The 27,015-nt window shown below is 39.3% G+C and overlaps 1 protein-coding gene across 1 annotated transcript; it reads right to left on the reverse strand.

Annotated features, from left to right (window-relative positions):
* Positions 1-14,840: 14,840 nt before the first annotated feature.
* LOC139447903 (scavenger receptor class F member 1-like) lies at positions 14,841-26,757 on the reverse strand. The gene is made up of 5 exons (XM_071229381.1): positions 26,736-26,757; positions 26,523-26,581; positions 23,970-24,833; positions 22,491-22,621; positions 14,841-15,005 (listed from the first exon to the last, which is right to left on the reverse strand). Exons 2-5 carry the CDS (start codon positions 26,572-26,574, stop codon positions 14,841-14,843), a joined length of 1,212 nt encoding a protein of 403 aa, XP_071085482.1. The 5' UTR covers positions 26,575-26,581; positions 26,736-26,757.
* Between the last annotated feature and the right edge of the window lie 258 nt (positions 26,758-27,015).

Here is a 27,015-nt window from a genome sequence, read left to right on the forward strand (position 1 = left end):
TGCTAATATTTTAAAATATTTAGTGGAATAATAATATTCAAAACTATCGGATATATCTCTTTAATCTAGTAACATTAATTGCAACATAATTTGAGTCAAATACCGAATATCAAATACAGTTTCCACATTGATAGCCAATCAACCAAATCTGACAACCCACCCAATTTATTAAGCCCTATGTATTGGCACCTACTCATTCATAATGTCTAACGGAACAGTTTAATAATTTCTTCTTGTAGAGATGCCAAGTTATTAATTTGACGTTACACATGCATTACACCCCGGACACCTATCCGCCATGTTTGTTCGATGCTACTAACGAAGCGGCACGTGACAGCATCAATACTTGAAAAAATAGGGCGATAAAGGTCAAAATAAGCAGAAATATTACCCCGCTTGCAGTTCTATGGTTAAATGTGATTTAACTTTGAAATTGAACATCAAAGCATTCCATGACGTCGAAATTTGGACATCAACACCGAAAAAGTACTCAGAAATAGAAGGTAAATGATGGCGTGCACCGACCTCATTAGTGACATCCGTCGGAGTGACATTTCAACAGACACGTTGTATTTTGTATGTACATTGGTAATTAAACATGTACTTACGAAAGAAGTTAATTCAAGCCGTTGTGTTTAGCAAGGCGAAATAAATGGCGTCTAACGAACTTAGAAATCGTCACTGAGGAATGAGCTCGTGCACAAATGGCGCGAAACCCATGTCATTTTAGCGAGGCCACAAAAAATGGCGTCTGAAAAACTTGGAAGCCATTAGGCCTAGTAACGAACGAGCTCTTGCACATACCTTTCCGAAAAATGGTAGGTGTCCGGTATATTGCATTCAAAGCAAGGCATTAAACATCGAAAATCTACTTCATGCAACATACTGATTGAAGATTTACTCTGAAATACCGTATACAAAATTTCGATAATGGCGCGCGGCAACCTCGATCAACATGGCTACACCCGCTCCGTGCATCGGGTCCACATTTCAACAAATAGGCCCATGTAGATCTGGTATTTTTCAGTAACTTTACTCAAACATGTTCGGATATAAAAAAAATTAACTACACGTCAGTAAAAGTCAGTTCATATATTCGCGCGTGCCGACTGAGCCATGTTGTAGCCCACTTACACAGCCTGCCCAGCCTATCAATGGACCGATTGGATGGGCTATTTATAATCTGTTCGTCAAAGGTGTGTGCGAAAATGCAACTTTTCAGATCTACGTGTCATAACTAAATGACCATTGAACTACAACTCATTTTCAACATAAGAATGGAAACAAACATGCAAAGAATGTCAAATGTTACTTGAACTTACCTTCTCGATCGATTATCCGCCAAGTTTTGAATTGTCTGCGCAGTCCTAAATCCACTTCCTGTCCTCGCTGTTGCTAAATATCCAACTATCATCAGCTGCAAGTACCGAGTTCAAATCCACGCGTCAAGATATTTATTTTTCAGGTTAAACCCTTTTCAACTTTTTTTTTCAACTTCTCCCTGAAGATTACACTGAAACATGTCGGAGAATCATCCGTGTAGTGTAATTATTTTGTAAATTTCTTTACATATGTGCACGTATATATATAAAAATATACATATATAATTTAATATACCTAGCTTGTTCAAATTTGAATTGGCAGCCTAACTGATCATGCTTGGGTTTAAACGCAGTGTTTAAACAGGTGAAACAGAGTGATAACATTTGGTGATTTTCCAATACGTACGTCTTAAATTCAACGTTGTTGTGACGTCAGTATCACAACAAGGCTCAACGTTTAAGATTTAACGTTGATAAAACGTTGCATTTTGGTTAATCAACGTCACAACCTAAACGCAACCAATTTTAAACGTTGATCCAACGTTGCGTGCCTGCTGGGGCGCTTACTTACTACGCTGTTGGGATTTTATATAAAGCTGTTAAGACCAACGTCTGAATGTAAAATGTTTGTATAAAGAATATGGTTAAGCAACATTCAGTAGATGGTATAGCAAAGCGATTTGCTTTTTAAGTGCACATTAATATCCATATACTCTGGTCATTATTTAATAGCCCCAAACGGTCGTTGGGTTAGAACTGTTCTGTATACGTATCATAAAGGCGGAATGTGTTGGTAGTCAGATGAAAGATCAGCTTTGAAAAATGTCTACCAGAGAACGGTTTCGGGGCCAAAACCTGACGCCCCAACCGAAGCTTTGCACGTAGACCATGCTAGTATTCACTGCACGTAGATACAGGGTCATTCTTGATATTGACAAGAACCATGCGTCAAATCGTTCTGAGCCACTATCATTGTTGATTTCCATTGTCCACAGCAAAACGTAAGCTCTCTCTACGCTTGCTTTAATGCAGTTGTTGCGTCCTCTACTATTTGATGAATGCCTAAGGGGACATGTTTGAAACTGGTAGAACTCAGCGAGAGGTAGCCAGTATGTTCAATGTGTCAGTATCTGTGAGCTGCAGACTTTGGAACGTGTTTGTCAGACACAATCAGTTGATTTGTGGGTGGCTCTGTAAGGATCTGTTGGTGGGTCCTATGATATAATCGCACAATGGAATCTGGTTAAGTATCACTTTCCGATCAAACATCCGTTACGATCCCAAGTGTTGGGGTTAGGTTAAACTGTAATATTGCTGAGGGCAGCATTAAACAACGAATAATAGATTAATGCGCATGATAACAATAACTGGATTGTCTGATCTAAACTCAACTATTTACAGGCCGCCGTCGAATAGCTGTACTAACGTTGTGTGCAGCGTTAAACTACGTGGGACTTTGCGAATAATAATAATAATAATAATAATAATCAAAGGCTTGTCTAGTCCCGACTTGAATATTTCCAGACCGCCGTCACATTATTGTATGAATATGTGAGTTGCTGACTGGGTTAGGTACCTCTTTACGATCCGCAGGGTTTGTTATGAGTGAGAGTATGAGTTAGCTATCCCACCTCTGTTTAACCAATGTAATTTGAGGAATATCCGCACAATCTTTCACAAAATCGATTTTCGCGAAACAAAACATAGCTACCGCGCATACGCATCAAGTTAACCAAACGAGTTCTGGGATCCGTTCCACAAAGCTGTCGCATCCGTAAGGGGATCGTAACTCCCATACTGTAAGTCATCAAAGGCTGAGCAGAACATGGTTATATTGACACATAGTATCAGAGCAGAACATCGAGAGTAAGAGGCATAATAGCGATAAGGTAATGTTTGTGGCTTATATTTACATCTGATACAAGTCCAATGTACAGTTCCGGTCATTCCATCAGCATGCGTTTCTGAATCACTACCAAATAGTGATGATATTAGGTGTTCGAGAACAGGTGGGCGTATTCTGCTCCAACAGTGGAACCCGTCACAAACACATGCAAAGGCAAGTAAACTGTTCACCTTAAACAAACCGGTACAAGTCAATATAGGAAATTGCATCGGCCATATTTTTTGTCACAGATGCGTCAAAATTGGAAATGTCCTCCACATGTCTACAATAACACTTTTCGAAGGCTTTAGGGACGCCTTTTTTCGACACACAATCTTGTGGAGAGTGTTTTTCCTTCAGAATGTTTAAGCGTAGATCATTAACCCCCATCTCAATGATGAAATAAAGCTACAGGAGATACACCATGCCATGTATCAAGCAAAGAAACTTTAGGTAAAGCTCCGGGATATGATGGTATACCTGTGGACGTTTTGAAAAATGAAGAAAGTCTTAAGTTTTTATACAGAACTTTTAACTTGTGTTTTCTTACTGGTAAAGTTCCAACTGACTGGTCAAAAGGAATTATTAACCCCATACCGAAGTCAGCAACAGATGACCCACGTAATCCACACTCATATAGAGACATAACGCTTGCCAACTCATCTTATAAATTGTATTGGGGAGTTTTAAGCAATAGATTGACAGAACATGTGGAAGGGGCTAATATTTTATGTGATGAACAAAACGGTTTTAGAAGAGGACGATCAACTACAGAGCACATTTCTACTGTGACATCCATAATAGAGACTCGTAAGAGTATGGGGAAACAAACTTTTGATGCTTTCGTGGTCTTCAAGAAAGCTTACGACTGTATTGATCGAGGTATTCTATTTAGTAAATTGAGTGACATCGGGATCCAGGGGAATATGTTTAATGCTATTGTCTCACTGTATCGGAATGTTCAGGCTTGTATGCGGATAAACGGGTCGTTTACGTCTTGGTTTAACGTCAAGAGTGGTCTACGCCAGGGATGCCTACTTTCTACACTGTTATTCAACCTGTACATCAATGACCTCATAACTACGCTGAATGCCTTAGAAGTTGGTGTAACTGTTGACGATGAATGTATTTGTGTTCTGGCTTACGCTGACGACATCATTCTTCTGGCTGAGAGTGAACAGGACTTAAACATACTTCTTAACGGGCTTGGGCAGTGGTGTACGACAAACAAGATGTCAATTAATCCCAACAAATCGAAGATTGTGCATTTCCAGAGCCAGGCAGTGACAAGAACGGATAGTTTATTCCAGTGTAGCGGCATTAATTTGGAAATAGTGGAGAGTTACTGTTACCTCGGGTTGTTACTAACAGAAGATCTGGACTACACTCGGATGGGGAATGCCGTGGCAAGTGCTGCAAGTCGTGCTCTGGGACTTCTCATATCAAAGAGCAAGATTCTAGGAGGGATGGAGTACAAAACATTTACCAAGCTGTATGACTCCATGGTGTGGGCAACAATAGACTATGGAGCTGCGATATGGGGAGCTCATCACATTCCAGCTATCAGCACCGTACATAACAGGGCCATGAAGTATTTTATGGGAGTGAGGAAGTCAACCCCAAACAGCGCTGTATCAGGGGACATGGGATGGGAGCCACCGGTTGTACGGCTATGGAGAAGTGTAGCAAGGTATTACAAGCGATCGTGCGACGTGAATCCTGACAGACTTGTATTTAAAGTGTTCAAGTGGGCAGACTCAGCGGCGTCATTAGGCAGACGTAACTGGAATCTCTGTGTCCACAAGAAACTACGAAGTTTACAGTTAGACCATTTTATTCCTATTCGAAACACTTTTTATATACACTTTTTAACGAGTACGGTTGGAGAGAAGATAAAGCAGAACTTCATACAGGAATGGAGTAAGTCAGTCAGACAGGAGGAAAGTAGACATGGAACAGGAAAGAACAAGCTCCGACTTAATCGACATTTTAAGACAAGTTTTGAAGTTGAACGGTATTTGCAGTTTCCCCTACCCCGGTCTCACCGCCGTGCTATAGCTCTAAAACCTGCAAACTTTTACTTGAAAAAAGCAAGAATATTTTATATAATGCTTAGATTTACCTTCGTGATATATTTTACCACTTATAAATTCTACTTGTATTTATCTTTATGTGACCTCGTCTCTCAGAACTCATATTGAGTGGTTCTGTACTTTTATCTATGTTCTATGTATTTATGTATGTAGTATGGGGTACAGAAGTGAGACGTAAATAAACAATTGTCTGTCTGTCTGTCTGTCTGTCTGTCTGTCTGTCTGTCTAAATATGCATGAAATATGAGATGGTTTCATTGGTCGTACGCGCAAAGCCTCTGTTTGTTTTGCGACTGAATAGATAATGCAAAACACTCTTTACAGTGAACTGTGTATACGTGTGGTGACATCTAATGGACACGACCTTTAAGAATCCAGTATTGCAGCAGAGAGCTGAAAACCATAGTTTGTATATGGTGACTTGAAGGTGATAGAAATAATAATAAGTTAATTTGAATCTGAAGGCTATATTAATCTTATGTATTATATACAGGTAAAACGCAATAACAGAGAGTAATTGTATGAATACCAAGAACCGGAACTTTTTCCGCACATAGTCAACCCATCATATATACACGCATGCTCGGACGGGTATATATAAAATATAAAATAAAACAAAAACCTCCTGCAAACATATAATTCATTAGTTGTTTTAATTACTCTGCCGCTTAGAGTGATACCAAACTGTATGGGTTTTGTGGTTTAAGATGGGAACCTTAATTTTTGAATTAGGAGTGTATAACACTCTAATACAGTATGCGTGTACTGTAGCATGCTCAATTTCCACTTCAAGACAGAAAGGGAACTGAAGTTATACAAAATCAAGGGAAACAATAATGATAAAATATATAAACGTGGCTGTACTCACAGTGACGACAGCAGATGTTTGCGAAACTCGATGTAATTCAATCTATCAATACTGTATGCACCTCGCGCAGTAATATTTCATCGAAAGTCTTATCATGGGATATTTCCTGTAGCGTGTGCACTAGTGCACACGTGATATGTTCATGTCAATTCTTGTTCAAGTGACTATTGCTTCAAAAGGAGTACTATTCAATTTATTTACATTTTGTATTCAATGGTGAGAAGAGACGAGACGGCTAGGTGTAGTTCTGAAGTGGCAATTCATTTAACAAAGGAACCAAATGTGCTTGAAAATACTTTGATATCTGGAGAACGTGACATCATTGGTCATAAAAATGTAATATTCCCAATTCAAAATCCAATTTGTTTTCATCTAAAGCATTGACACCCGATCAGTGTAGCGTCGCCCGGTTCATTCGGTCATTGTGCTTTTGAGATCGTATAATTTAAATGTGCAATTGGGTACATTACAAACATATGGAATGTTTTTCAAAAGCGTCTGTCGACAAATTCATAAATACACGCTACGCCGATAACCACCCATACACGACAGTCATCAAACATGTAACTTTTGTGAATGATGTTTTGTTAAAAGCTGAATACGGTTTGCATGTACATACGTTTGTGATATTATGTAATGGGGGATAAGAAAGAAACTCGTTGTTGTATTATATGTTCAAGTAATAAATAAAGCAGAATATTTGGCCATGCCAAATCAACATATTACCTGTATGTCAACATGTACTGGATCCATTTACCATTGTACCTGAAATCAGTGCTGACAATAGGTGTTCGCGAAAAGGGTCTATGCGTCAGGTCCTACCGGTGGCATCCACGTGTTGGCTTGTTGCCCTACGCCGCACAGCCTACCCCGGCCATGAAAACATTTCCTGTTCAACGACTATGAATTGATACACAGCTCAGGGTCTAAGTGAAATATGATAGATTCACAATTGGAAAGATCGCTTTAATGCAGTGTCCTTGGGACTCTACTCGGGACGTGCAGATTGATAATTTACAATTTATTCGGTTTTAGTAGAGATTTCTTATGATTATGGATGTATTTGTTCGTCTATATTTGTGAGAGTGAGTGAGTGTGGTTTTACGCCGAAATATTGTAGTTATTCGCAGCGATTATTCCATTATTCCACGAGGTCATGGCTCACATTTACCTAAGTACAGTAAAGGTAGGCGGTGTGCGTGGGGGTGTGGGGTGGGGGTGATTGGTTGTGGGGAGGGGATGTGTGTTAATGTTCTGTTCAAGATGTTAATGCATGTGCCGGTGTCACGAAATATATTCGCCCCCAGAATAAAATCTCCCCCCGGCGAATTTATACCGGTACAGTTCCGCCCCTCTCGAAATAAACTCTCCCCCACCCTACGAAATAAAATCTCCCCCCAGAATATTTCCTTCCCCGGTCGTTTTATAAATACTTGCAATGCAGTTCAATAGTTGATTTTATTTTGGGTTAGGTAATGTTGTAATCTATTTTTAGCCATTGATTCCATTACTTTGCATAAGTTTGAAGTTAGGGATATTGGTCTATATGAGTTAGCTTGATTAGCTGGTTTATTAGGTTTAGGGATTGGTATGACTAGGGCCTGTTTCCAGGGAGTAGGAACCTGTCCATTTAGGTAGATGAGATTGTATAGTTTGAGTAGTGCCTGGAGTAATTTTAGTGGGAGATTTTTAATTATTTGGTAAGAAGTTAGGTGAAATCCTGGGGCTGTGCCCTTTTTCCTGTTTTGGATTACGTAGAGGGGCTCCTCCATTGTGAAGGGTTGGTTTATTTCTAGATTGTTATTGTTTGGTTCTTTTGTGGGTTTGTTTTTTGTTTTAAGTTTATCTTGGAATGTTTGGCTGAAGTTGGTGTTGGTGTCTATGTTTATGTGTTTGTTGGCCTGCTGGGTGAGTGTGTGTCTGTGTGGGCATTGGTTTGAAAGTGAAGTGTGTTGGATGGATTTGCAGTGGATGCACCAGGGTGTGCATGTGCCTGGGCAGTGTGTATGTGCGCATTTTTTACATTTAGTTTTAGGGTATGTGTATTGGGAGGCAGTGTGATTGTATTTAAGGCACTAAACCCAGATCAAAGCGGTTTAACTCCTGGCCGCTCAACCCTAGATAACCTCGCCCGACTAGAGCAAGATATTAAGAGAGGACAACTAAATAAACAATATACCACAGGCATCTTCTTAGACTTCTCTAAAGCTTTCAACATGGTATGGCACGGCGGGCTAATACAAAAACTTTAAAATATAGGACTCAAAGGTCAGATAATAAACTACATCCAGGACTTCCTAAATAATCGTAAAATAACCGTGGGTATAGACCAAACACTATCGGACCAATGTCCTCTAGAAAATGGCACTCCCCAGGGCAGTATCCTCAGCCCCACCCTCTTCAATATAATTATAAACGATCTATTCGATGACCTATCCCCTAAACTAAACACATCAAAATTCGCGGATGATCCGCACTAAAAGCATTAAAAGCATGGCCCAATATTTACTCCAAAAATCTCTAAATAAAATACAACAATGGGCTGACAAATGGGGCTTCTCCCTTAACTCAGAAAAAACAACAGGAATAGTATTCAAACTCCCCAGTTAGAGCCAGTTAGGCATCTTAGGGTGTTTAGGTCTTTACTGCATTTAGTTGTTAGGTTTTGGATGTGAGCATCCCAGGTGAGATGTTCATCGAAAATAAGTCCTAAGAATTTGGTTTGTTTTTGAAATTTGATTGTTTGGTTGTTTAGCTGGCTTCTGATAGAGACGATGTTTAGTTTATATGCTAGTCGTTAGGTATAAAGATTGTTTTGTAACTTTAGAAGTTCTAGGACAGTTATTAACACGTGTCGTGTCAGCCCTGTGGCATTCGCGATTGTGCACTTCCAGAAAACATCCTGTGTTGGTTTAACATGAATTAGTAAAGGTTAATTAGGGATGTCCAACACGTTAATTAATGTCAAAAGACTGTCATTTCCTGCCCAGGATATCACACCCCTACACGCTTCGGTCGGTGAGAAACGTTCTCATCAAAGAAAACACACAGTCAAGACTGTAGATTCCCGTCGTCTAGCTACAAATCCTGTGATGTATTAAAGGTTGAAGAATTTTGAACTGAACTGTCCGAAAGTTTATATCTAAAATTTTGGAATTGGATACAGTGATAAAGTCTTATATCAATATGTAGACTCATAAATATTGGTTTTATGTTTTAACGGAGATATGATATTTTCTTATGAAATATCGCGTATTAGTGTTATTTGCATGCTTTACCATTCATTGTACCGTTCTAAACCATGTGAATGTTGTAATATCAGTCAATCGGGTGGGCAAACAGCCCAACCCTCGCTCTATAAAGGTGTATGTCAATCATTTTGCAAGTTTAAATGACCCCTGATACTTTATGAATACTTTATGACAGTTTATAGAGTCAAAATCAATGCTGATTATTCATAAACTTAATGCTTCGTACTATAGGCCTGTGGCCTCTTCAGTGCTGAATAAAGATTGAAAATACATCAGTCAATCAAAGATGAACGAAGGTAACTTTATACATCAGAGTTCTTGAGAAATAGTTCATGTTTTGTTCTTAGACTTACATTTCAACCATCGATTGTGTTCACATGTAGACTCAAACTGGTATATTAAAAAAAATTATACAGACAACAAAAACTGCATTAGAAACAACAAACTCTGTAAACTTTTAAGCATAGTTTTTGTATAGCATTTCAAAAGCCTGGTTTGTTTGCATTAAAATCAAAACAAAGGAATCTGTAATTAAAATGTGTAAGGTGAAAAAGCTTTTACATAAAAGAGCAAAATACATGGGGGAGAGTAAATATATAATTCTATATAACTTTTTCTTGAATGGAGCACATTTGAAAAAAAGATAATCCACCCGTATGTAACCCAGGTAAAGCATGCATAACGGGGAACATTGTAATGTTAGTAAGGTTTATCGTGTCTTCGTGCTTTAGCATTACACATTTTCATATTCCTCTAAGTTTTAATGTTTATTCGTTTATGTATTTTTTTTTTCTCTCCTTTATTTTTTCTGGGTTATATATTTATCTAAATATACTTTTAGTTACTTGTGTGTGTGTGGTTGTTTGTTTTTATTTGTTGATTTTTATTTTTATTGATTTTGCGGGGTTTCTTTTACTTTTCGGGTGTGGGAGGGGGGGGGGGGTGGGAGGGGGGGGGGGGGGGGTGGGTGTGGGGGGCACTTTTCCTTTCGTTTTTCATAATCATATTTTTTAAGTTGTACATAACGTATGAATCCCTTCTCAGATTCACCGCCAGCACGATTGTAACAATTACATGATCACTTTGCTTTGTCGATGCCGGTTGATGTTGTTCAATACAGGCTGATGTGGGTGTTTTTGAATCTATTCTACATGCTAATCATTTCGGGAAGATGATTCACATTTCTCTATATTTTGGGTTACTTTGCTTATATAATTTCCGATTATCATTCTTAGTTTTACTTTTTGTCTTCTGCTGCGGTGATATCCATCCGAATCCAGGACCTTTGCATAGTCCAGATTTAAAGATTATATATCTAAACGTACGCAGTCTTAAAGACAAAGTAGATTTTATCAGTGCTGAATTAGATAGTTATGATGTTGTATGTTTAACAGAAACCTGCTTGCACCATGATATTCTAGCCACTGATATTACACTGATACCATTTTCATACCGTAGCCTGTATTAAGGAATATATTTTAGATCTAAAATCAGAGTATAACGGACAGCCTGAGCTGGAGGCGCGCGTGGATATGTTGACAGTTTTTACGTAGTTAGTGTTAAAACCGAACGAGGATTAATAAGATTTCTGAATTCTGTTACAACATTAACCGTACATGTATTTGTTACATTAAGTCATTTCATTCAAATTTGTTTGGTATGATTATGTCTTATAATTATTTTAGGATGGAAGGTACAGTTACCAAATAAAATATGCTGAAATATCAGTTCATTATGACCATATTTCATAATCTATTTTTTAAAGTAACCCTCCTTACATTAAAGATAACTATTTAAAGAATATAGTACTTAAAGACATTGCAACAAACCGAATAATCAGGGGGGAGACTTTATACTGAGGGGGGCGCGAAACATATCCGCCCGGGGGAGATTTTATTTCAGAACAGATTCTCCGGAGGAGAATCTGTACCGGTATAAAATCTCCGGGGGGAGAATTTGTACGGGGGAGAGTTTATACCGGGACACCGGAAGTGTGATCTGAAATAAATATTCTCAATCTCACACGCACAATTATCTGAAGAATTTACAACCGGGTTGAGGGTAGTGCTTATAGTGGTTACCTCATGGGAACATGTCAGCTCGCACAACAGTGTTCTGCTTATCCAGGCCTCCAAGTGCTATACGGTTAATGAGGTCATGCCAGCCTGGATAGGGAAGGAGTCAGCAGATTGAGGAACATATCAATGTGAACAAAATATTTCAAATCATGGAAACATCCAGGATCATCTTATTTCAGTACCGGTAATATAAATACAGATACATATCCTTTATACCTCAAATCATACATACCTATCTAGAGGAATCCAGAAATTGAACCCTTTTGTATCCTCATTTGAAAATATTCTTTTTAAATGTTCAGAAATAATAAAAATTTAACCATTATGATGACGCCTTACTGCTGTTCTTGCAGTTGATTGATAATATATAAATCTATATTGGGCTACGTTTACACACTACAGGGGGGCATGCTCAAAGAGCTACACTATCATGGATCAGTGTGCTCACGATTTAGGGAGTATACACCCGAGCTGCCTGTGAGTCGGACTACCGGGTACCCACTCACTGCTGGGTAAATGTAGGCATATTTCCAACAAAATCACTTGCCAAAGGAGACACGTGCTTCATGCGTTGGTGTTCAATGTAGAGCAGGACCGAAGGTCTACAAACTATAAGGGAGGCAAGCGGATATCCACCAAGCTACTCTCCAAAGTTGCTGATTGTCTCTGATTTGTGGCCTATTCGCTGTGCACAGGACCGCGTGTCACTAGACGATTCTAGGCCATTTTGAGCTTGCAATTTAAACAAGTACAACTGCAGTGTCACTGTCACAACAAACACTTCTGCAAAATTAAAGAGAAATTATGTTTCAACCATAAAATGGTTAAATTAGAGAAATCATTCGAATCACTCTCCTGTTAGATTTTTATGATTTCTTCATTACTAAGATGTATGCCGTATGGGTTTAGATTCTTTTGTGAATACAACACTTAAAGACAGACAGGTTTATTCAGTATTATGGCAATATGGTCTAAAGTACAATTGATACTAACTCATAATATGTTGTCACGTGCATATACAAAACTTACATCTTCTTGAATCTGACAGTAAAGACATGCTTGATATAAGTAGCCACTGAAACGATAACATGTTTATTTTGTGAGTTGATAATATTTTTCATTAACATTTCAGATTTATAGTCATAATTCAAGAAGGGGAGATGTGTAGATCTCAACTTGGAATACTTGTTACACTTAAATAAGACATGGAATTCATTTTCAATTTCCCCTCTGTCACAATTGGTACAAACAGTATTAACAACATCAATATCTTTCGATTTACGACATATATTTACATTTAAATTATGTAATGAGATTCTAAATTTACAAAACGATCTTATTAATGACTTGTCTGGTAAGACAGATAAATACATTACCTGATGTAGATGTGTCTTTAGTTTACTATAATTGCTAAGATAATGCGAAGATAAAACAGTTTCGTACCAGTTGTGTGCAAATATATCTTTCACTGGCTGGTAAAATATTCCCATAAACACTTCAATGTTACCAATTTCCTGTGCAATCCACACAAAAGAAAAGACACATGTAAATAATAGAGTTCTTACTTTAAATGTGGAAATATGTTTTTGCTGTGTAAACATACAAAATATGTACAACATTTTGGGTGGAACTATTCAATCGTGTATCATGTCCTGTTATTCTGTACAAACTGACAAACAACAGATCAGCATGTCATTACTACATTGAAGCCTTCTTTTAAACAATGTTAATCATAAGTATCCTTTACTTGAAGCTCTAGAGCCGTTTTTTTCTTAAACAACAAATAAACAATCTGCGTGGAGACGTTGCGCGTTAAAACAATAACAGGCTGTCTGGTCGAGATTCGATTATTTACAGGCCGCCGTCATGGTGCTGTAATATTGCTGAGTGCAGCATTAAACAACAAAGAAACAATCTGCGTGGGACGTTGCGCGTTATAAAAATAACAGGCTGTCTGGTCGAGATTCGAATATTTTCAGGCCGCCGTCATGGTGCTGTTATATTGCTGAGTGCGGCATTAAACAACAAAGAATTAATCTGCGTGGGACGTGGCGCGTTATAAAAATAACAGGCTGTCTGGTCGAGCTTAAATTATTTACAGGCCGCCGTCATGGTGCTGTCATATTGCTGACAGCGGCATAAAACAACAAAGAAACAATCTGCGTGGGACGTGGCGCGTTATAACAATAACATGCTGTCTGGTCGAGATTCGATTATTTACAGGCCGCTGTCATGGTGCTGTTATATTGCTGAGTGCGACATAAAATAACAAAGGAACAATCTGCGTTGGATGTGGCGCGTTATACCAATAACAGGCTGTCTGGTCGAGATTCAATTATTATTTACAGGCCGCCGTCATGGTGCTGTTATATTGTTGAGTACAGCAATAAACAACAAAGAAACAATCTGCGTGGGACGTGGCGCGTTATAACAATAACAGGCTGTCTGGTCGAGAATCGATTATTTACAGGCCGCCGTCATGGTGCTGTTTTATTGCTGAGTGCGGCATAAAACAACAAAGAAACAATCTGCGTGGGACGTGGCGCGTTATAACAATAACTGACTGTCTGGTCGCGATTCGATTATTTACAAGCCGCCGTCATAGAGCTGTCTTATTGATGAATGCGATGCTAAACGAGCAAATAAACAATCGGTTTTGGACGTTAAACACTAAAAAGCAATACTGGTCTGTCTGGTCGCGATTCGATTATTTACAGGCCGCCGTCATGGTGCTGTTATATTGCTGAGTGCGGCATTAAACAACAATTAAACAATCGGTGTGCGACGTTTCGCCCAGTAACAATTAATGGGCTTTCCAGATTTCATTATTTACAGGTCGCCGTCAATTAGCTGCGGCGTTAGGCAACACGTACTGAGACTTTCAATCATTACAAGCTAAATACAATATAAATATCCACAGACAACTTATAAGAAAATAAATCAATCCCCAATAACCTTTAGCCACATAAGGCTTTCTCCTCACTTTAAGCTGACACTTTGTGATATAACTCACTCACGCACTGTGACCTCTAGCAATAATGGTATTAGTGTTTTTTCATAAAACATATATTCGGCTTTTGTACATCTTTCATAGGATAGTATTGCTTGCAGTACAGTTACGAGTGGTATTGAAGTCATTAGTGTTGACCTGTAGTGCATTTTTCCCTGTTAATGTAAAGAATAAACAACATATCTAATTTACAGATGGGCGAATGTTAGTCCTCAAGTGGTGAAATATATGTCATGACTGTTCTCGGATCAGCTCCGAAGTGTGTGTAGGAACGGTTGTCTGTCCCTGAACTGTCAGATGTGGCATCATCAGCTTCAGTATCACTATGTCCAACTACAATGTCTGCATCCCTGGCGTCAGTGCCTTCATCTTCGGCGTCAGTGCCTTCCTCTCCGGCTTCAGTGCCTTCATCTCCGGCGTCAGTGCCTTCCTCTCCGGCTTCAGTGCCTTCATCTTCGGCGTCAGTGCCTTCATCTTCGGCTCCCGGAAAGTAATCCGCTAAAACAAACATTGCAGCATCATTGGCATCACTTGAATTTCCGAAGTTCTTATTCCGTGTCTCGTCGCCTATTTCTGTTTCAACTTCTGTGATTTCCCAATAGCGATGTAATACCTGGCACTTCGCGGCGTCCGCCTGCTCAGATACAGTGTTGCATGTACCGGTGTCAGCTTGACTTGCCCTATTTGAACAGAAGAGATGAAATAGATCTATAAGGAATGCAATGATTTGTTTTGTTTGTTGTTTTGATTGCCTCACTCAGCAATATTTCAGCTATATGACCGAGGTGTTAACATGATCCAGTCGGAAAAAACAGTGATTGACATCGTGACCAACCAGCCAAGTCAACACGCCTAATCACGCGATCCAATTTAGCTGCATCACACAACAAGCATCGGTTGCCAAAGACACAATGTCACAGAGTCAATGGAACAATCACATTTCCCATACTGTTGCTAAAATATAGTTCACTTGTTTTGAACTAGAACTTGTTTTGACTGGCTTTCCTATTAAAGTTGTTAAGGAGGCCAAGTTCTTGTGCATTATTTTTTATGATCATTTAACAGTTTTACCATATATAAAACATCTAAAGACTAAACGTCTAAAGGTAAGTGACTTGTTGAAAGTCGTTTCTCATTCAAAACGGGGAGGGGATCAGACAACCCTCCTTCATTTATATCGTTCTCTTTTCTCAATTATAGCTCCATCGTTTATGGCAGAGCCTGTATCATCAAAGCCTGAGACTTTGTCTTTGAGCCTTTAGAACATCACCAGTTGACAGCTTATATTATATGTAGAGGCTGAAGAGCCATCTCTCAAACAACGTCGAATTAAACTGTCATTGCAATATGTGACTAAATTACACTCAAATCCGTGTGTTTAATCCCATGTATGAACATTATTTTAATCAAAACCAAAACTTGTTCCACCTCTGGGGTTCAGAGTTAAGCCAGCTGAATATCTTAGAAAAGTTGACAGATGAATGGAAACTTACAGTAAACCTAGATAAAACAAATGTGGTTGTGTTTAGAAGAGGCTGTCAACTCGTTAAATCCGAAAATTGGTTTTACAAAAACACCCTAGTTAGTCTAATACCTGGGTATTTTATTTACTAAGACTTTGAATTTAGGAAAAACTGTCCACAATTTAGCTGTAAGGGCCAAGAAAGCAATGGTCATGTTACTTACCACTGTATCTAAATTAGAACCTAGAGTTTATTTTAAGCTATTTGATACCCAAATAAGTCTATCATCTTATATGGCTCAGAACTTTGGGGTTTTAAAACTTATGAACCAATGGAGAAAATACATTTATATGCATGTAAAAAGTTTTTGAAGACAGGAATAAACACTCCAAACTGTATGGTTTATGGCGAATGTGGAAGATATCCGATTTACATTAATGCATATATTCGTTGTTTAAAATACTGATTTAAACTTTTAGAAATGCACGAAGACCGCCTGCCTAGAAAAGCATACAAAATGCTACTTAATCTGGACAGTCATGGGTACACAACATAGGCATCAGATATTAGTTACATGCTATTTTATCACGGTTTGTATCAAGGTGTCGGTAGTAAACATGATTTTTTAAGATTATTTCATAGAACGTCACCAGATATGTTTCAGCAGGATTGGAGATCGACATTGGAAACAGTTCAAGATATGTAAAATATAGATCTTGTAAATCGTTGATTGAACCTGAATTGTATTTAAATGGTATAACATACAAATCTCTGCGCATAACATATTCATATTTCGTCTCGCACTGTCTGAAATATGGGTTAACATTGGACGACATCGTTCTATACCGAAGCCAATGAGATTGTGTCCTTTCTGGCAAACTTGTTTAGAGAATGAATTTCATATACTGCTTGTTTGTACTGTTTATACTGATTTAAGGGAAGCATATATTCCACAGAAATACCTGTGTATATCAATTTTGTATTCATGTAAATCCATGTTGAATTCTAATGATGGGAAAACAATTCTGAGGTTAGCACTTTTTGTTCATCATACACTTTCTCGGCGAATCTTATAGTATCGTGAAGTCACTTCGTAAAATAATTGTGTACACCCACTTTGTAACATTGTCTCCACATATGTATTGTATGCAGCAGTTGTACTCGCGGATATTATCTCTTTGTACTCTTGTTTTGTTTATGGGTCGGAGGCCTTAAATACAATAAAACCTCTTGAACCTGAACTTGAATAAAACCATATATTATGGCAGCTAATATTGATCTTTCTACTATCTCACCTTCCCCGCCATTGTCTACACCTCCGTGGCATCAAGACATAACACTTACTACCGTTAAAAGCTGACACAAACCAACTGGTCTATCAACAAGATGCCAAACTCAAATCAACATTTTATTCCAATGGCTCTATTTTGATCTAAACTGGTATCTTTGAGAATACCAGGTGACAGTTCAATTTCTACAGCTGAGGCCAATGCTATTCTTAGAGCATAATGCTACATTTAAAATCAATCATCTCAACATTTCATAATTCCTTGTCATGCCTTCAGGCAATACATAATTTTTCTTCAGATCATCCACTGATTCTTGGTATTTTAGAATTGAATAATGTTTTCGCCACTGCCCAATACGACATCTTCTTTTGCTGGTTGCCCAGTCATGTTGGAATCGCTGGTAACATTATGGCTGATGCTGCTGCAAAGGCAGCACTCAACAAATAAGTAACTCTACTTCTCTTACCATAGAGCCAAGACCTTGCAAGCCAAGAATTAGACGCTACATCAAAGATCTAATGCAAAAGAAGTTGAACACTCAAGTAGGTATAAACAGATTTCATGCCATAAAACCAACCCTAGGTTATACCTACTTGGGTTCCTATTCGAGACACGACGAAGTTGTTTTGCGACGATGATGTCGTATTGGCCAGTTGATATACCCTTTAGGGAATATCTATTAAAACGTGAAGATCCTTCGTTCAGTGTCCCTTTTTCTCTCACAAGGGATTACCATTAGGATCTTTTTTTTGATAATATCATTGCTCATTTAATTCTCGGTTTTTTTTAAAGAAATATAATTATTTGATAAATGTTTAATTCTTTTTTGAATAGTGGGATATTATTATCAACTGAGATTCATGGTATTTATTAATTAATATTTTCCTGATATCATAACTGTTTGCTAAAATTACATTATAAAGGGTAGTAGTAGAGCGTCCGGCCAGAGAGCGGAAGGTCCGGGGTTCGATTCCCGCCCGCGTCATACCAAAAGGCGTTAAAAGAAGTTACTTGTTGTTACCCTGTCTGGCGCTCGGCATTAAGGGGCTAAAACAAGGACTGGTCGGCTCGGAGTCAGTATACTGTGTCTGAGTGGGGCATTCATGTTAAACTGCGGTATGGTATCTCCGTGAGCTAGCACTATAAATCGGCATCAGTCCGGACTAGTACAAGCAGCGACACAAACACACACACGTACATGCATGTCGCTATATAAGTGCAATAATCTTAGACGCGACGTTAAAGCCCATTTCACCTCACCTCAAATTATAAATCTTCTTTTTATTTATGATATATTTCATGATCTATTTTATATTCAAAAAGTCAGTGGAACTTATATCATTGCCAGAACTTCTCAACTGGAGATATTATAATTGTCAGACAGGGTGAACCCAATCGGACTTGAAATTGCCTGCCTACAAAAAACTGTGATATAAAATGTGGCAAGCAGCCTCTCAGACCCAAATCGTTGCAATCCTTTAAAATGCCTTGATTCAAGGTAGTGTCAAAGCTTTCTCAAGATCGAAAAATATTGACACTGCATGCTGTTTGTTGAGAATTGCATTTTTCACAAAATATTTTTTTCTGAAACCACATTGAATAGTTGTCATTAGATTATTGGTTTCTAAGTACCAAACTACTTTATTTTAATTTGAACCCGTGAAAATCCAGGGTAGAATAGGTCTTCAGCAACCCATGCTTGATGTAAAAGGCTACTATGCCTGTCGTAAGAGGCGACCTACGGGATCGGGTGGTAAGGTTCGCTGACTTGGTTGATGCATGTCATCGATCACCATTGCGTGGATCGTTGCTCATGATATTAATCACTTGATTGTCTGGTCCAGACTCGATTATTTACAGACCGCCGTCATGTAGCTGGAATATTGCTGAGTGCGGCATTAAACAACAAATAAACAATCGGTGTGCGACGTTGCGCGTAGTAACAATTAATGGGTTAAACAACAAACCAGCCGCTGTAGCATGAGCTTGCCCAAGGGCAGTATGTAGCTTAGACAAGTACTTCATTGTACTCTTCCTCGTTATCAGAGTTAAAATTGATAAACTAAATTATTTTCCTGTAGTTTCTGATGTTTTCTAAATTGAGCGACATAATTAGACGAGGACGAATGTTGAGCCAAGTTTCACCAAGTTTATTGACAATATATGATTCATCCGTGAATAACCGATCTTCTTCCTTGAGATGGTGAACAGAAGATGATGATCATTTGCCTTTGATTGTTTTATATCATGTTCCAGACGAAGCTGTTCCAAGATTGATACTTATTGTGTTTTCAAGCCTACCTGGCCTTTGCATCTGTAATTCTTACATAGTCAAAATTATGAACTGTAGGATGTCGGCGGAAGTAATTTCCCACTTTCTAACTACACTTCCATGCCTGCTTGCATTCGTTAGTAAACCACGGTTTGCGAATATGAGTATTTGCAGAGGACTTTGGAATTGTATGATCCGCTATTTCATGCAGTTGATCTGATAACAGTTGAATCGGATTTTCAATATTTTTAATTTTGCAGTATATATTATTTCATACAATGATCTGGATAAAGAGGAAGCAGGATTCGGGTTTAAAGAATGGTGGAAAGTGATTGCTTCCACAGTTTTAATCATGGACCGACCTTTCAATTCGTAAAACAGATTTAATCTGGGAGAGACAGCTCAAGTGCTGAGTACCTCCCAATTGCAAAAAGCGTTTGAATCATCATCATGTTTGAATGACTTTCCATGTATTTACAATGATTTATCACAAACTTGCCTTATAGTGATCTTTTAATATTTGCAATACCAGATGGATCACAGTGATTAAGGGGGTATGCTGGTACATTGCCGCAGCATCTGATGTACTTTATCTGTGTAAGAAGTCTGTGTTTTCTCATATACGCTCATTCCACAAAAAAAATATTGAATGCTTACTGCTAAAAATAAAACATTGGCCAGGAAATACCTTCTCAAGTGAGGGCGACCCAAGCGATATCAAACGAAACTTTCCGAAACTGTCTTACTGTCTGTGTTTAGATTCTGTTTCCTGCAACTCTCTGAAGGTCATTATGGAGAGATCTGGCCGTAGTAAACCTGTTTCTCCGGGCTAGGGTGGCTAAATACCGGTCCTCACGAGGAGTTGTCACCCTTGGACGACATGTGCGTGGTCTCTCTGTCATCAGTCCAGTTTGATGGTATCGAGTTATCACTCTTGAGATGACACTGCAGTGAACATTAATGATTGGCAACAGCAGTTTGGGTGAGACCCCCCTGTGCCATTCCAACAATCTGAGCAACCTCAGTTGCCATGTCTAAAGTGTTAATGTCGACAAATTGCCCTTGCTGGCAGTTTTTAAGCTATCAGGGTGCTTGGGTGAAGTGTGTAAAACATGCATGTCGTGCATTTTGCATGTGTGTTTTGAGGGTGGTTGTGTTCAGGCGATGTTATCAGTGTTATCAGGAAAATCTACATGGAGAAGGCTTTAAGTCGAGTATTCGTAGGTAATTCTCCTGCCTGAATTTGTTCTCATTGGATGGCATTCAACACTGATGAGAATGTTGCACGGAAAATAATACTTGTTGCTTAACTTTTTGTGAGGAGTATATATGCTCAGCAACAAAAGTTCCTGTGACCCCAATATTTTAGTGTATTTTTTCAAACAAGTAAAGTTTGGTTTTCAATATTGTAGTACATGTATGGAATCAAGTCACAAGAACGCAACTGCTACAGAAAAGCATGCATTCCATGCAAAAGTTGACTTTATCCAAGCCCCATGCATTTCACTACCCAAGAATGAGTATAAAACATGTGCGTTAACGGGTTTCCAAATGCATTGTTTAGCATCGTGTTGACAACAACCACTAGAAACCCCAGAAAAATTGCATAATTATTTAACATTACGAAATGCCACGCCTGTCCAAAAATGGCAACAGACGAATGCTGTCAGATACCATCCTTGGAGTGGCAGGCCATGGGTAACCAATAATCGACAAGACAACTGGAATCGAACAACACACCTACGAAATCGATTCCAGCCATCAACAGTGACTGCAAGAAGCATTCCTGGCCTTCGACGAATATCTTCACAAACCGTACGTCGCCACCTCAGGTGTGCAGGGTTTGTCGCCAGAAGACCCGCCAGACGTCCAATTTTGACAGGAAACCACCGCCAAGCACGTAACAGTGGTGCAGACAGCGTCTACGCTGGACGGCCATACACTGGGTACAAGTTCTATTCACTGACGAGTCTCGTTTTCACCTCAGTCACAGCGATGGACGGATTCGAGTGTACCGACGTCGAGGTGAACGTTACGTCAATCATTGTGTCATGGAAGAAGATCAGTTCGGGGGCGGTAGCGTTACAGTATGGGGTGGGATTACAGCAAAACAGAGGACCCGTTTGATAGTGGTAGAGGGAAATCTCAATGGACAGCGCTACCCCGACGAGATCATCGGCCCTGTTGTTCTACCGTTTTTGCGTCGTCATGCCCCAGGCTTACCTTTCAACATGACAACGCCCGCCCTCCTATTGCTCGACTTGTTCAGGATTCTCTTCAGCAAAACCCGGTGAATGTCATCCCCTGGCCGGCTCGCTCCCCTGATCTCTGACCAATCGAGTACATGTGGGATGAGATGGAACGGTGCCTTCGAAGTCAACCACGTATTCCACAGTCACTCGAGGAACTTCAAAACATGCTCCAGCAGATATGGAAAGATATCCCACATGACTTTGTGCGACGTCTGGTCCATTCCATTAAAAAACGAAGATGTGTCGCTTGCATCGCAACCAGAGGTGGACACACACGCTATTGATTTGTAAATTGACATTTTGGCATGTTCATGGTTTTTGTTATGAAATCACGCATTTTCTGAAGTCAGTATGGCAAATTAAACCATTTGAGCACTTACAGGAGTCGTTTATCTGTTGCAAACCGAAATTGTTTCAGATTTGGTAAAAAACATAACTTTGCATTCAATCTTATTCAATGTCACAGAAAACTTTGCTGTTTAGTATGTTTAACGCACTAAACATCCGACGAATGTTCTGGCCAATGCAGCTATAATGACCTTTGTATACACAGGCCTTTGCAGCATTGCGACAAGAACTTCAAGGACAATATACAGTGATCAAACATTTATTCATAAAATATATTGACTGTGTGATTCTGACTACAACATGAAAATGTGTTGATCAGTTAGGTGTCCTCACACAACACGGACACAATGCCACCATACCGACCTTTGAAAACACGGGCCTTTGCGGAAACAGACACAGCATACGGAACTTGCGACCAGAACGAGAACGACGACTGCACGCACAACCGACGTCAGTGTAGTTGTGCTGATATGACGCCCCTTCGGAAGACCTGACAAGCAAAATATGCGAATGATGATTAGTCTCGTAACAACTGCTAATTATTGTTTGTTGTGAAATAAAGTCAATTAAGCCACGTATACAACATTGTGGGCGAACAATTGCTCAGGTTTTGGAGATCAACTGGTGTCATCACATTTGATAGTGATTCATGAAAACGTGCCATTGGTATGTTCAGGGTTCTATCAGCAGAGTTTCCTTATGATTATGGAATGGGTTTATTTACACACCAACTTGAAAACATAGACAGATATGTAGTTAACAGACACATTAAACTTTTTTTCATTTTGAATTACTATTAACCCATAAATATTGTATTAATAATAAATAGAGGTTATCACGCGTGTGTGTTTGGGGATGGTAAATATCCTGCATTAGGAATAAACATTGTATTTAGTGAGCCTTGGCGAGCTTAATACATAGTGTTTATTCCTAATACAGGATATTTACCATCCCCAAACACACAACCGTGATAACCTCTTTATCATATAATGTCATTCTTTAATTCTGTTCTTCAAAATCGCTTTCCCTCTCTCTAAACATTACCGAAACATTTCGAGTTTTCCTGGAATGCGCGCATTAATATTTATTACGTCACAATGTAAGTGATGTGTCAGTCGGACACTGACAGTAGCCAATATAGTTCCAACTGAAACTTGTTTCTTATATGGTTTCGAAGCAACATATACGCAAAACAACAATTGTTTTTAATTGCCTTTCGCGGCAATCCATCGGTCTGTCCGCTAGAGTAACTGCCCTTTGTAAAAGGGAAGCTACTCTAACCCTAGTCTATGAGACGTCACGACCACGGTCAGACGTTGTTGTTAGGCGGTCTGTCCTGTCATAACGTTAAGAAGTGTAGTCAGATGTACCCACAGCGACAAAACGAAACAAAGTAACAATTCAAACAAATCCAACTATTTTAATTTGTGGAGAAGGTGTCAAGCTGCAGATGTCTACAAGCACAAATATGGCTACTGATCCCGCTAGGCTAGGCCTCGTGCCCTCGTAAAATTGTTTCGAAATGTATATCTCAAAAGTTGTTAAAACTTATAAAATGCCTTAGCTACGTCACATTTAGACACTGGTTTTCAGTACATTAGACTGTTCTTTTGATAATGATAGCAATTGTCCCTGTAGATTATCCAGATTCCCGATGGTTAATTCTGACTCGATCGCCGAATGACAAGGATGACGCCATGTTTGTTTATAAACAGTGAAAGTAGTCCCTACTTGACCTTTGATATTTGCATCTCTATCCGCATATGACCCCAACGGTTATCCGTTGGCTTTATCCTGCAGAGAAACCTACCCATTATATGATAAAAGTAAATACTCACTGGTGTTGTGATAGCCTGAAGAGCATCCCGGTGGAGAGCAATCCCATGAACAGTTAAGCTCACGTCCAACTGAACCGTTATTAGTGTCACAATCAACGCAGTTCTCGGGACATGGTTCACAGGCTGAACCGAAATGGTGAGGTTCACAGCCTTCAGCACAAGAGCCTGCAGCATTACATCTTTGATGTCGGCATCGAGGATTACAAGGAAAAGAACACGTCGGCCCGAACCAGCCATCCACACAGCCACGGAGACACTCCGCACTGTGTTTGTGACATTCACCTGGACACTTGTCTGACTTCATACCAGGAAATGAAAGACACTTGTGGACTGACTTAGAGCGGCATGTTTTACTGCAAGTCTCGGCACAGAAATCCCCATAGAAGCCAGGAACACATTCACAGCTGGACTTACAGGATCCTGCACAGTTCTCACACGACTTCTCGCAGTTCACTCCATAATGTGCTGGGTCGCAGTCGTCACATTCTCCTGTCATCCTGCTGCAGTTTCTGCAGTGGCTGGGGCACGTCTTGCATCCTGCTCCGTAGAAGGAATCTCTACATCCGGCAAAACAAGCCCCACCCAGCTGACAGTATTCTCCATCGCACCCTCCTGGGCACAGGGTACATTCGACTACCTGGCTACCACATGGTATGTCACAGCTTGTGCCGTGGAATCCGGGTTCACAGCCATCAGTACACTTGCCTATACCTCTTCCTGCAACTAGTGTACATGTCTTGTATCTGCATGTGGTGCTGCATGGCAACCTGCACTTTAGCCCAAAGTATCCCTTGTCGCAGTCTTGTAAGCAGTTGCCCACAATGTCGCAGTCTGAACAATGCTGGCTCTCTGCACATCCCGCACCTGTCAAACACAAGTGCTATAAGAATTGGTGATATATCCTTTCTGAACATTTCAAATTAACGCCGCTGATGAATTAGACACATGTACAAAGGCAGACACTGTTTTCAATGAAGAAGCCACTGATTATAGGGGACATTTAATGACATCGGTGAGGTAGCCTCTTTCTATCTTATGGAATAATTCTTCACTAATACTTCACAGCCTTACATGTATGTCAGCTGTAGTGGAGCTCTACCACATTCATCCAGTACCACATTAAACCATGCAGTTTTATCAACTTATTTTCACATTTAATCTGCACCCCAAACTTCTGACCAACAGCACATCATTGCTGTAACTATTGCATCAAACATCAGTAAAGTTGATACTCCCTTCCCTCTTCTGGTGCCTGTATATTGCCTTAAGGGCTATATTTACTTGTGATGCAAAACATGATCGTGCTTTAGTACAGACTGGTGTGGATGTAAATACTTATCCTAAATATATCTAAAATGACACGACCTGAAGTTTCTGGTGACAGAGATCTTCAAGATGCAGCTACAACCTCCACGAGTACCAATATTACACTGCTAGTAATTAGACAATCACTTCGAAATTATTATACAGGTTATAACAAATGACTTTGAACATATTGATAACTGTAACACATCATGTTTAACCATTTGTAAAGATTTTGAAACACACAATAGAATCTCCATTTCTTTTTACAGGCACATTCTTGAATCATCGTAAGGAGCGAACATATATGATCAGCAATGGAATAAATGTGTCTAAATCCTGCTTGTGCCTCGTGAAAATCATCATTTTGACCACACATCTTTTGCCGATTGTTTATCATGGACTTAACTGTATTGCGCATAAAGTCTTTCAATGATATGTACATTCCTTTTTCTGATGTAGACATATGCTGAGCAATCGTCCTTTTACAGGATGTGATGTCACCATAGCATATTCATAGTGTAGTTTAGAAATACATGTTTAGAAAAACTTGAACCATCTCAAATAGCCACACGGTTTTACATGTTTTAATTCATCGTTCACTTCCATATTTTGTTAGGGGTTAGTTGTACAGAACTACATCACTTAGACGTCCTAAGAACCGCTGATGGTTAGTTCTAATCCCAAATTATCCCTGTTGGTGGCCTTTGGTTTGCCTCTGAGTTTTAGGGTGTCAGTAAAGTGTTTCTGTTTTCTTTTCAGAATTATATCGTCTCCGTTTAAGGTAATATTCATCCCTGGACAAGTCAATTAGCAGATTATGAGAATGCGTACATGTATCCCTACATCCAGTTTTGCAGGGATCAACTAGCGCCTACAAGAGAGTAAGTTTGTGAGAAACAATGCCTCCACTCTTGCAATTGCTCCCCCAAGTGCCCATGTCACTGTACTATTTTAAGTTTTAACTTGAGTTCTTTTAGATCCTCACGACATGACTACAAGTTTGGGATTGACATAAGGACGGACTGGTGAAAGATCGGACAGATAAGGTGAGCTTTTGATTTGCCATTGCATGTCCTCATTATTGAAGTAACTTCGGACTGGACAGTCGCCTTAAGCATTAGATTTTACCTGAAAGAGCATTGTATATTAATAATCAACACTCACAGAGCGTGCATGTGATTTTGAAAACGTACTTCAAGCGAGGTTAGGTAGTGGCATGTCGTTTACCTTTACATTCGTCACTCTTACCTTGTGTGGAATCAGCCATGCAGATCGTTATTATGATCCAAAGCAATGCCATGATGCACCTGAAAACAAAATATTCACAGATTAATAAAACATATACTCATTACAACTGATTTATATTGAATAAAATACGACCATGACTGTTTTTTGTCCCCAGTGAGCCAGTTAACAGGTTGAAGCAGCTCCCACAATGTCGACATGAAATGATACACTTACGAGTAGTTCACGGTCGTCTCAGTTTCATGTGTATCTCGCAATGTCGTTGTTTCAATGGTTTGCTCCTCTTATACCTGGTTATGTTTTCAGTTTCGACTTCCAGCTGTCGACACATGTCGTGTGTGAGGTCTGGTCATCTGAGTGGATCATATCTTGTTCAGCGGGGTAGGCAGAACAAATATGCCAGTTCATTACGACATATATAAATTCTATGTAATTCCAGGTAATTATGAGGGAAAAAGTTTTTGTGTTCGTAACTCCATGATTTGAAAAAAATGAA

This window comes from Haliotis cracherodii, unplaced genomic scaffold (genome assembly GCF_022045235.1).
Source record: "Haliotis cracherodii isolate W230 unplaced genomic scaffold, xgHalCrac1.p SCAF_7, whole genome shotgun sequence".
NCBI lineage: Eukaryota > Metazoa > Mollusca > Gastropoda > Lepetellida > Haliotidae > Haliotis > Haliotis cracherodii.